Source organism: Mytilus galloprovincialis, chromosome 4, assembly GCF_965363235.1.
Source record: "Mytilus galloprovincialis chromosome 4, xbMytGall1.hap1.1, whole genome shotgun sequence".
Classification (NCBI taxonomy): domain Eukaryota; kingdom Metazoa; phylum Mollusca; class Bivalvia; order Mytilida; family Mytilidae; genus Mytilus; species Mytilus galloprovincialis.
Window position 1 is genome coordinate 73,705,779 of NC_134841.1, and position 13,616 is coordinate 73,719,394.

The window sequence follows — 13,616 nt, forward strand, 5'->3', positions numbered from 1 at the left end:
TGCAATGTACACTAATGATTAACGTGACGGTACCCAAATTGCACCTATTTTGACAGTTTTCTCAACTACATTTTTTTATAATCGAGACAAAAGTTTCCATTTTGTGTTTATTTTGAAGCTGTATCCTTCTTTATTTTATAAGTACACCAATTTGATTTTCAATTCATATAGAATCATAGAAAAATTGGTCTGAACTAACCTCCAAACCATCAATGATTCTGTAATGAGGAGTACCCAAATTGCATCCATGTTTAAATTCGCATCGTCAAAAGTCGAATAACAGAGCTTTTGTTTATTTTTTTTCAAATATTTTGAACAATTGGATATTTGTCCATGCTTACTCTTCTTTTTTTTAAGAAATGGATACTTGAAACATATTGTATTTGCTAATTTTAAAAACATGACGTTTTGATGACGTCGCATGGCGACGTTACGGTACATTTTGCTTTTTCAGTAAACACTTCATCTGTTGATAAATACTGTGAACGTTTTGTGCATATCTAAATATATTTATCTATTTAGAAAGACATGCATAGTATCAAATCATAAAAATACAAATTGTTTAGTCTCTAGGAGATCTTGTAAAATTTCCGCTGCTATTTTTGCTAAATAGGTGCAATTTGGGTACTCGTTGCAATTTGGGTACCGTTACGTTAGATAACTAAGGAGCAATAAACTGAATAAAGGTATCTATTCAAATCAAGTCAATGAGGATCCTACCTTGCTTTTTCTAAGTCTGACTGGAATCTTTGACTGTGTATTAAGTGCCAAATAAGATCTCGGAATGTTTTGTGTTCTGTCTGGGCTACCTGTGAATAAGAAAAGTCATTTTACCAAGTGAAAATATAAGGTTTCTTTAATTTTGTATGTAGAAGATCACTAATTCCCCAGATTTAAGGTAAAAAAGGAAAATTTTATACTGAATTAAAAACTTTTATGTTATCTTTAAGGTCCAAAGATGAGTTGAGATTATTTTTTAAGGTGAATGAAAAAAATCATGTTAATCATGCAAGCCCTGGAAAAATGTTGATCAATCTTTAGTTTTCTATGTCGTGTGTACTGTTTGTCTTTTTCTATTAATTTTAAAAATCCATAGCACTGCCACTTAACTTTGGACTTGCCACTTTTTAATCTTTTGCCTCTCTTTTATCCTTATGATCTTTGCAATTATACCCCAGAGGTTTGTTGAAAATTTCTGAATATTGATCTTTTTCAATCAAGTTTTTACCTGAACTGCATGTTCATCAATTAAACGAAACTGGTTAACATCTCTGTAGATGTCAAACTTTCTGTATCTGGACCGTATTGGTGGTGGGAGTTGTTTCCCTTGTTGTAAGATGTTGACAGGATTAAAATCTCTAGGGGCTGCCATCTTTATAACTCAGATTACTGAAAAATAAAATAATCTAAAATAAATCTTCATATTGGATACATACAGTTATATATTCCCTTGGATGAATGATTGGAGAGTGTTTATGACTTATGGGTAAATATTACTTTCAGGAAAAACACATGTATGAATATATATAAACCCTTTTAAAAACAACATGAAATGCTGGGGGTGACCATGGTTACGATGGAACCAGGATATACAATTTTTTTCATGGTCCAAGAAATTAACATGGCTGTAATATTTTAGGGCTGGTGCAAATGTACTGAAAAATGTCATCACCTGAAACTTGCAGTGAAGAAGGGTAATGAAATCTTGCTTCATCTGCATGATCTGGTTTCTTTAAAAGCAAGAAATGTTACCATATCTTCAACGTATACCATCCAATTTAATGTGCATTGCATAACATTTAAATTCAAATTATGTGGTACCAAAGTACAGTACACAAATAAAAGCAAATTCAATGTTATTGTACAAAATGCAGTGTAAAAATAACGATAGAATAAGCAAATGTGAATCAAGTGATATAACTGCCAATTTGAATTCCAACTACTGACTACAAAAAGACAACCAGAAACCTGATGTTCATTGGTTGTCATTTGTCGATGTGGTTCATAAGTGTTTCTTGGTTTTTATATAAATTAGACAATTGGTTTTTCTGTTTGAATTGTTTTACACTATAGTAGTCATTTTTTGAGCCCTTTATAGCTTGCTGTTGGGTATGAGCCAAGGCTCAGTGTTGAAGACCGTACATTATTTTGACATATATTGGTTTACTTTTACAAATGTGTCATGGATGGAGATATGTCTCATTGGCACTCATACCACATCTTCTTTTATCTAAGAAAATGAAATCTACATGTCAATGTACCGAGTCAGCAATCTAAGACAAATAAGCTATAAATTGTATTGGCAAAAAAATGTAAGTATCTGTACCCACACTTTCTTTATTCTTTTTCAAATTAGAAAACAAGGTTAGATTTAATTCAGTGATTGTGTACTATTATAAAGTACTTGATAAGTTTAAAAATCACTTCCTTTTCGTGTAAAGTTCATTATAAATGCTAATGTAAACTCTGACATTGTTGAATGCTATACAAACTTGCATAATTCAATCAGTAAACATTAAATTTCAGTATGAAAATGCAGCATTGTGTAACTTTTAGCCCAAAGTAATAACAAATATTACATGAAAATGTACAATCTGAATTTGTCACATTGAAAGGATAAAATTTAAAACATTTCTGTGTAACATTTTTCTGGTGGTGTCTGTACATGTAATGCTTTAAAAATTTGATAAACATGTTTGGATAATAAAGGAAATATCAATAAATAAAACCAAGCAGAGCCACAGCTCTGTGTTGAAGACCGTACTTTGACCTATAATGGTTTACTTTTACAAATTGTGACTTGATTGGACAGTTGTTTTATTGGCACTCATACCACATCTTCTTTTATTTATGTACATGTGTATAATGTATATCCTGCTACTACAAAAATGTACATTGTTTTTTGCTTGGCCTAACTTACTAACACATAAACAAAAGTGAAAATGATCTATTAATTCCATCAAACCATGCAAATTTCTTAGCCATTTGAGTAGCATTGGAAATACTGAGAAGTGTCTAACAATAGCCAATCTCATTACAGACAGTGAAATTACAAGCTAGTTTTTCATAACATTCTTAAGTATGTAGTAATGATTGATTTACCATCCTATCATGTGAAAGTATAACCTTGATACTGACTATCTTTCTGATGTAGTATTGAACATGTTCAGGATAGAACACTCTAGAGAAAGGTCACTTAAAATAGTGGCTTATCCAAAAATAAAAGGGTGTGTTAAATGATAAGGCTTTGATCTTTGTAATTAAACAAATGCAATAGTCCTTATCAAACAAACAATCTTATTAAGCTAGTAAAAAAACATCAAACAAAATTAATTCATCACAGAAATAATGTGTAAAGGTTGTTTAAAAATGCCCTTCACACTCCCACATACATTTGACAGGCAAATATCGAAAAAATGACTACCTCTAATCTCAACCTGATTCTCCATCTTACATTTTGTTAGGAGATATTTTCGGTTCTAAAATTATGTCCTCAACGGTTTACAACGGTTTTATATTTTGTTTTTCAAAAATTTTGGTCTTGGGTATACCTGTACCTGAAAAAGGTTATTCCAGATATAAGGGTGGAGAGAGAGCACAAGAGTCAAGTATCGTATGATTTTAATATGAATACAAAGATTGGTAAGATATTTGGTCTTTTTGTTTGGTCTTTTTGTTAACTCAGGGGTTAAGAAATTTTGTAATAGCTCACTAGCCCAAGGCTAATTGGTAGCAGGATTTTACTAGCCCTGTCGGAAGAACTAGCTACTAGCCCAACAAAACTGACATGCTAGCCCTAATATGCCTTACAAATTCAGAGTTTGCTGCAATAACCATGAATTCTATAAACTTAACAATTTTTTATCCATTGTACAGAAGATTTTTGCAAATTGGATACTCAAAACTTATTAGCAGATATATTCAATTAATCGATAATGGAATATTCACTGAATATTCTGATATAAGAATTGACCAAATCCGGACATGATATAAGTCTTGACCACTGCTATACATGGGTATATAAAAGGATTGGAGGTACATCATCACGTTTGTGTAAAAGAATTATCAGCTGGTTAATTATGTAATGCTCATATTTGTTTTCAGTTTTAAAATTCTATTTATTAAAATAAATTAAACATGTTAAATGACCTCAAATATTTATGTGAATAAATATCACCACCCATACGGCATAGTTTGTCTTTTATTATCAAGATTATAATTGTTTTATAAACGAAGTTCTGTAATGTCCAAGCAAGGACCGAAGCTCATAAACTCGGCAATCAATCCTTGCCGTCACCGGTATTTTGTATTTTCTGCGTCGCTGATCGTTTATGCGGACTTGCTATTATTGCATCAAGTTAAAGTTTTCTGAAGACTGTTTATGTTTAGGTCATGGTTCTGGAGGCTTCTTCATAGTCAACTTCCAAGCAAGGACTGAAACTCATAAACTCAGAAATCACGTTTCAAATTTATATCTGACAAAAGTCAGGTTTCTGCTGTCAAAAGGGATTCACATTTGTATTACAATAAATTAATCAGAAAAGGTACAATCCGGTTGCATAAGCAATGTACAATATCACACCCTGTACTGACACATCGATATTGAAAGTACGGGATCCACCCAAAATATTTGTTCTATTTTAAAACTTGTACAAAATCAGTACAAATTCTAGGAATCACAGATGACGTAGTCGAATCTGATTGGCTAAGATAGAAAAGTGATGAGGGGATTTTCCACTTTCTATTTTGGAAACGCCAAGAATTTTTTGTTACTGTTCCGTCGGGCATATTGGATTTCAAATTTTGGTTGCCCGAGGTCTAAATGTTGTAGCCCCGGGCGTCGGGCTAGTGGATTTCTTAACCCCTGGTTAACTATCATCTTGAAAGTCAATAGACAATGATAGTGATCATCTGAACAAAGTACTTGTATAATCAGTTTGATGCAGATGGACCAATATGCTGGCTGTTTTGTCTTAACAAGATTTTGACCTGGACCCTTGGACCCTTTTTATTCTGATCTATAAAATAGATAGAGGGTCTTCATGGTCAGAGGGATATTGTACATGCACAATACGTCAAATAATGTACCGATACCAAGTTTGATGAGGTTTGTCTGTATGATAGATTTGACACAAACACTTGATCTCAGCTTGGTCTATCAACTTGGACTTTAAAACATAATCCTCTTTTCATGATAATTATGATTATTAAATATGACAATATCATTTCTTTATCCTTAATCTCCCATAATGTATATTTTTGGAAACTGTCAGATATGACATTTGAGTTCTTTATCCTATACCATTATACTATTATATACACCAAAGAATTCAAATGTATACATGTAGTCTATTGATCATCTACAACATCGACAAAGACTATTTTTACACCGCTAGACTTGCCATAAAATTCTTTATTTGTAGAAGAATTATGAATAATCAATTTTTTATATCAGTCTCAGTATTTATAAAGTGATAAGAGGTGTGGGCAGCTAAAAACATTCCTTTTAAACCCATAAATCTGGAGGTGGATCCCATATATGTATTTAAAAAAAAAAACTTTATACAAAAAAGTATAATCTGTTATGTGAGTTTACATAGCAGGGGAAAACTTTTAAAGGAAAGATATATTGTTTAAGATGAATAAATGAATATAATTAGCTGCACACATGTGACTTGCATATTTTTACATAATTTTATAATGTATAACATTGTACAAGGACCTTAAATACTAGTAGGTGAAAAATCAAGGATTAAAATACTAATACATGTCCATAATTAGGTCTTTCCACTTTCCTGTGGAAAGACCTATTGTATTTCTTCTGATTATTATTATTTTTTTTCGTCACATTCTGAAATTTTTGTTTCTCAATATGTCGCTTAGATATTTCTCATATGGTATCGTATAGTTCATGTGCTTTAAAATTTCACCCTGCTAAGACGAACAATTTTCTCTGTAAGAGTTATCTCCCCGAACACTGTTTTCCTTGTGCCTACATCTCCTCTGTAACCGTAAAAGAAAGCGACAAATTTATTTTATAAAATTGCTCGTTATATCCTTCGCATGATTTGTCCTAGTTTGACCGAAACAATATGAACGCTCCATATGAGAGTTATTTCCCCTTATGCATTTAATATAAGTGACATGCATTTCTATCTTATAAACCATAGGTGATACAGACCTAGGATCTTTTGATTTGAGGTCCTTGGTACAAAAAAATTAAAAATAGGGCAAGGTCAAAGGTCAAGGTCATATTCCAAATTTGAATTTGGCTTATTTTCACTTATTTCCAAAAACCGTATGACATCAACAAATTATTTTTACTAAATTGTTAGTTATGACATGTCGTAACATGTAAATTTTGATTGCAAGAGTACGCTGAACATAAAAGGGAGTTTTCTCCCTTCTTGTATTTAAAGATACACGTATGGTGATATAACTCATTAACCAAATATAATTAAGACCTACGTTCTTTTGATTTAAGATCCTTGGTTTATGACCTTCAAATTGACCTCAAGGTCATAGCTTAATTTGATGTTCTAAATTTTGACCTTTGCTTTTACCTCATATGAATACATGATAAAGACATGAGACTTTTGGCAATAGGTATCAAACCATTTAACCTTGAAAAAATAACCGGAAGTGAACTTGTGTAAACCGGAAGTAGCTTTTTTTTTGTACTTTATTAGTATAAAAGTATATAGAAAAAAGATATTTTTGGAATCAGTGTCAAGTAAATAATCTGAGTTAACATTTTTCAAACTGGAAGTAACAAATTATAATCCTCCATATTTAACAATATTGTATAGAAACCATATATTTTTGGAATCAGCTTACAATAAGCTATCATTCGACAATTGAAATGACATTTTAAACTTAATTTTACTACTTTCATATGAAAATGCATTGTTTTGTGTGGAAAGACCTTCAATTGTTCTCTGAACAATTGGTTTTTAATTATTTCTAGGAATTTTTTTTAGTATATCTTGATAACGATGCTTGTTGAGAGTAAAATATCAATTTTTTGTTTTGGTAATTATTCGTAGATCTGCCCTGCTTTCAATGTATTTAACAAGGAATAACTTTACTGATGAATATATGTACATACTTTATCCTGTAAAAACACAGTAAACAACTTTAATATGTAGCCAGGGGATAAAAATCTAAGCTCAAATTCTACTACAATCTGAAATGCACTAGTTAAAATTTGCAATGATGCACAACATATGGATTTATAATCAATAAGAATGCTGACAGCGAGAAAATCAACAGCTGTTCTAAAAATAAACTCTGATGCAGCAATAACTTTTAAAGTACATGCAAGCATATATATAAATATATACATTTCATCTGGTTTTATGGATGCATGTACAAGTACTTATGTATGTAATTTGCACTGGTTAACATGGTTTCCATGTAAAGATGCTTCTGGTAGAGATCTAAATACAATGAAAATATATGGACTGACTCTGAAGAGAAAAGGGGTGATTTTGTAAGTCCCCCAATCCATTCTATTCCCAATCCACACAAGTTCTGTCTTTGAAATTGAGACCTTTCACATTTTGATGAATGGATATTTTGTAACCTGCCAAGTTTTACTATAATTAGCTGTGATGGTCAGACCATAGAGGGATTAATATTAGTGTCAGATAAATATTACAAAAGTAATCAATAACACCCAGACTTATTACATAACAACTGCATCACTCTTACTAATGGAAAATGATAATGATCAGAAAGTATCTGCTTGTCCTCATATACATGTAGTCCCACAAAAACAGAAAATGCACATACATATCATAAAACATGAAACAAAATAGGATAAGAAGTTAGTAATTGTATTAAATAGACAATACAACTAACTTTGGGGGGGGGGGGGGCATAACCAAGTAGTTTCAGTCAAAGCTGGGTACCCATTGGGCTCATACATGTACATGTAGATACCAGTGTTTTCCTTTGATTGGACACATTCTTTCTTTCATTTTGTTTTTTATTTATATGACTTAAATACATTGTCGATACCCTTTGAAGACATTCTCATCCTCCCCTAAAAAAAAAATCTGGATTTACACCTGCTTTAATATTTGATCAGTTCATCTTCTTGCCATAGGGTAAGGAAAGGGATAGTGTAAACCATGATAATGATGAATCCTGCAACAATGTTATCAGAGACCTCAAACCCTCTTGCAAACCCTATTCCAGTAGAAGAGTAGATTAAGTACAAAGTTCAAAGTTCAAAGTTCTTTATTTCCAATTAAGGGCCCCTGACGGGACATAATGACAACAATAAACAATACATTCTGATTCTTAACACATAAACATATAATGAAGATAAAATTAAAATTTTTTACATGTACCTGGGATAATGTGTGAAAGTTATATCGTATACATTAATTTGTACATTCAATTCTGTTTAGTGAATTTCTTTCAAATCCATCATTGTGGCACTGTACATCAAACACTTTTCTAATACTAAATATTTGCAATTAAAGATTGATTCAATTATAAGTGACGATAAACTGATGCATTAAAAGAAATGTGTAATAAAAGTTTTAAATCCTCCATTTTACATTTCTTTTCTCATTTTAATGTAAAATCAATGTCGTAAGAATCTTGTAACACCCCCACATAAATCTTATTTTAAACAGGTTATCATATTATAATCTTACACACATAAAAAACTTCAAAGTTGAAAATTCAAGTTGAAGGTCAAAAGTAATGAATTGAAGGGTGGAGATTTTCACATTATCAGCACTTTTTACTAAGTATGAATTTCCTTTCAATTATTACTGAAAATGTTTATAACAATCAAAAATCAAAGTAAGATTATAAATATCAAGAGTATGACTCACCTTTAAAATGTTAACCGATCTGATAAAATCCTTTATCAAAATAAAAAAAAAACTTAGAAATGCATGGTTAAGCGACACTTGTTTTTACAATTTTTTCACTGACACAGTATGCGACAATTTATTTGAAAAAACAAGGACAGAATTTTCTACACAATTTTCACCTATGTTATCTGAATTCCAGACTGCCTACTTGCTATTTACAATATTATTCATCATGTCAGAGGAAGCCTCTCAACCACAAAGTTTATTTGAGGTTAGCAGGAGGTGTGTACGTGTACGTGAAGGTTGGGTACAAGGAAAACAATGTACAGTATTATTGTGTTGTCTGCATTTTTACCTATTGTTGATTTTGTTTTCTATATCATCAATTACATTTTGACACACCTTCAAAAGAATCTTGGTGTAATGTTTATCATAATATGTCACCTGATTACAAAACATGTAGCATTCTTGTAATGTATGAAATGTAACAGTAAACACCTTTATAATTTGGTCTCTTTTACAAGACTTTCTTCAAAAGCTCATCAATAAAAAAATATATTTATAATCCATTTTACATAGCAAAATATTTGTTTATTACATTTCTTGTAAGACATTATGATTACTATGATTACTTTTTGACAAGGTAATTATAATAACAGTTTCAAAGTGTATTCACAACAAAACTAGAAACCTAGGTTATCTGCAAAATCAGCTGGTGTATACATGTAGATATTTTTTTAAAGTTCACATTATACATGTATGATTGGGTATTGAAATATGTTAGTTGTACTGTTTTGAACTTGTAGTAAAACAAACCATTCAATCAAGTAAATGACATGCATGTGCATATAATGATTTTTAACAACTTACTGAACTTTAATACATTCTTGTTGATATTGTCATGCAATTTAAGATACTAAAGTGTGGATGTACTGTCTTTTTTTAAATTCTTGGAAATCTGCATTACCACATTGAAAAAAAAATGTGACAACAGAAGGTAAAGAGATCTCGGGTATGTCACATTCTCAGTCATTAAAAATTAATAAATACATTTATGCATGTCATGATGATGTATAACATTACACCTCCCTGTTATTATAAACGTACCTGCAGATTCAATACATTTAAATTGTACATTTTAACTTCAGTTGATAGATGCAAACTAAATGTACATGTTGAAAATAAATTGGCATACAACACCAACTTTTGCTTATAAAAGGTATCTTTAAAGGTAAATGGCTTCATTTTCACCATGCTACCAACACTACATTTCTAGAATAAGATATTACAATTTAAACTTCTAACTTTCCAACTACATGTAATCAATTAATATGTAAGAGTACACACAATGACATATAAATGCATGGAAGGAAAAGCAGTTACATGTAGCTACAAATATACATGTGTTTATTCTTATGATCAGATTGAATAGAATGGATTTCCTCGGACTACATTTATATTAAGGTTGAAGCAATATTGACTTTTAAAGGTGGTTTAACTGATGTACAAAATGTAGTGGGCTTTTAATAATTTGTCGACAAGAATTAGGTATAATTTAATACTTAACAATATAGCTTATTCAAAGATAAACTGAAACTAAAATATATGTGCAAATACTAGGAGGTTGAAGTTACATTTGTCAATGAGACAACGACCTATGGTCAATGGCACAAAAAATCAACATAATTCTTGAGACAAAATGACAAGCTCTACACTGCCAAGAGTATAGAGAAAAAGTCATCAATTGTAGATTATCAAAAACTTGAAATACAAATAACATTTAGATACAAGACCAGTGAAAAGGTTAGTGGAGAGGCTTGTGAATAAGTATAAGCTCTTTTTCACCCAGGGTTTGTAATAAATAATTCTGGATATTAATGTCATGCAAAAACACACTTTTTTTTATCTTTAGCTACATGTACATGTATTCATCTCTCTTTTCAAATCTAAATATTTACAATTTTCTGGCTGTGTTACAATTGGCTTGTTTTAGCATATTTGCATTTTAATTGTTACTGTAACATGCAGCAGCATATAATGCATGTACTCAGATATTTACTGACAATTCTGTTTAGTTTGATTTGATTTTGGTTTATCATACAAATTTCCCAGGAAAGTACATGACATGTACATGTACCTATGCTTCAGTCAATATCTAAATTTAAAAGCAGAGAAAATCTGGGAACACTGATACAGTTACTACTGGATATCAATGAATGTTTCTTAATAGAATAGATTGTTGTGAAATAGAACTGCTCACAAATACATGTAATAGGAACAAGAATATTTATCATGTTTATTATTCTAATCAAGGCCCTTATAGCTCTTGATATTAAACATTTCACCATGATAATAGGTAATGTAATTGATAATAACAGTATATATACCATATGCCTTAAACTTGTTGCATTTGATCATGAATGATTCAACATGTACATGCATATGTAAATGATTGTGCATTATACATAAATTTACAAATGCATGGGACTAATAATAAATTCAAATTGTAACCAGCAGCATTTTGAAAGATCAGTGCTTTTATTGCTATTCCTCATCTTGACAGTTAATTGAATGAAGTTTCACACTGACAAAAAAAAATCATAAAGCAAGATCAAGACAACCCTGAGGAGATGAACTCAAGTGTATAGTATAAATGTCTATAGATCAAGTTTCAGCAATTACTTTACCAAATTTATATGCAATTGAACAATTGATAATTGATAAATGCCATGTAAAACTGGTACAGTTCTCTTCATTTTGATCTACAAAGGACTTGTATCATAATGATTATAAACATAATTATGAAACTTGTACATAGGGAAACTAGACAGATCATTAATAAACTACAAAATGTAATACATGCACTTTACAGAAAGCTATGACACCTCTCTGCAATAAAGGATCTATCAAACTCTAACAGCAGATGTTGTGCTTATCTACAAATGTATTATGTATAGATCTTTTCATTAGGGTAAGGACTGAAGACAAACCCCCCTTTTCTTCAATATTGAATAATTATAACCAACGAACACTGATTGCATCAATTGCACCATGTATTAACATTTTAATTGCATATATAACACCTAATTTAAACGAAAAGTTTATTCAAATTATATATTAAATGTCATAAATGAGTAATGTGGAAACTTGCAAGATGCCCAAAACCGGAAACTTACGTTTGTTCCGAATGGAGGCCGGCCGGTCCCATATAAACTGTTTTTCCCTCAACAACATTTATGCAAGATTTGTGTAGTGTCACCTTCTATATGTTTTAAATGTTAAAAATGCTTTGCCTACCTTAGCTAAAATTGCAAGTAATCAGGTTAAAATCACTGGGACAGGGTGGAATTCAGCTGAGGTATCCTTTCGGCTTCTGTTTATCCCCGCATGCGCATTTGAAAGATGCAAAAACAGGTGCTCTAAGGGAAATAACTCTAACTTACCACTGATTTTGTCTTGCGTTTTCAAGGTTTTGTGTTAAAAAAAAATCAAATATCATTACTCCTAATCGAAGGGCAAGGGCATCTAAATCAACAAAAAATACAAAGTTCGTACAATATCCACATAGACAACACATGCAATCTAACATACATACTGATTGTTATTAATTAAATATGTATATGGAAACATGATAAAAAATAATAAAATGTTCATGATAGGAGAGAGCCAATACAAAGAGGAATAACTATATTTATTTATCTTAACTTTTGTCTTTTTTTACCTGCTTGATCTGGAAATTTTTATGGACTAAAATCTGTATTAAAAAGTAAATCTTCATTTGTCATTATCCAGATAAAGAGATTTTCTAAATTCATCTTTTTCAGATTTGGAAACTTTTGAAAAACATTTTGTGCATAGTTAGCCTAGAATTTTCGCTTCATGTATACCTTGATGGGCATTCGCTCATCATTGAGCTATCATCCCAGACTATTAATTCTGTTGCAAATTCACAATCGGAAGATCGTCCGACATCTCCGTTTTGGATATAATTATGAACGAAGATTTTTTTACATGGAGGCCAAATTAAGCCATACAATATCATTTTCGGTTGTCATGCTCAAGGATTTTAATAGTTTACTATAAAAATCCTTGATAAAATATATGTATGTGAGAATTTCATTTTGAATTTTAATATGAACTATTGCCTAATGGAGCAACCTTTCAACCTCAAGTGGAGGGGTGATGTTTTTGTATGAGTCAGAAAATGATAAAATATATATATCCAATATAAGGCTATTCATAAGAGCAGAGTATATAACCCCATAGCCAAACAGAACTGACGAGACAATTATTTATTTATTTATTTATTTTCGTTTTACGAACGACATTTTCGGCCTTTAAAAATGCCTACCCCAGAGATTCTTTACCATACCGTTGTAGTTCTATCCAATAGCTATCCATTCAAGCAGATCATATAACCCCTCGCTATACAGAATTATTGAGACAATGGTTTGGAAAGTGTGTGCCCCAATGCGTATTTCATGGATTTTTTTTTTCGTGTTACGGACGAAATTTTCGGAATTTTACAATGCTAACCACAGATATTCTTTACCATCCCGTTAAAGTACTATCAATTCAAGTAGAGTATATAACCTAACGTCATACAGAACTGCCGATACAATTGGTTGGAAAGTGTGTCCTCGTAATGCGTATTTCATGAAACTTTTGCTTTTTTTCCATGTTACCATCCCGATGTAGTACTATCAAATAGCTATCTAACAAAGTTGAGTCTATAACACATAACTACACAGAACTGCCGAGTCCATGCGTTGGAAAGTGGGT

At 31.2% G+C, this 13,616-nt stretch overlaps 1 protein-coding gene across 6 annotated transcripts in view; it reads right to left on the bottom strand.

Moving 5' to 3' along the window:
- Window positions 1-12,268, bottom strand: part of LOC143072906 (uncharacterized) — a 34,823-nt gene extending 22,555 nt beyond the window's left edge. For 3 of the 6 annotated variants that reach the window (XM_076248069.1, XM_076248065.1, XM_076248063.1), the window contains exons 1-3: window positions 12,132-12,268; window positions 1,229-1,389; window positions 721-809 (exon numbers count right to left, since the gene is read on the bottom strand). In XM_076248069.1, coding sequence (XP_076104184.1) covers window positions 721-809; window positions 1,229-1,372 — 233 coding nt within the window. In that variant the 5' untranslated portion in view covers window positions 1,373-1,389; window positions 12,132-12,268. The other 3 variants (XM_076248067.1, XM_076248066.1, XM_076248068.1) reach the window with 3 other exon arrangements.
- Between the last annotated feature and the right edge of the window lie 1,348 nt (window positions 12,269-13,616).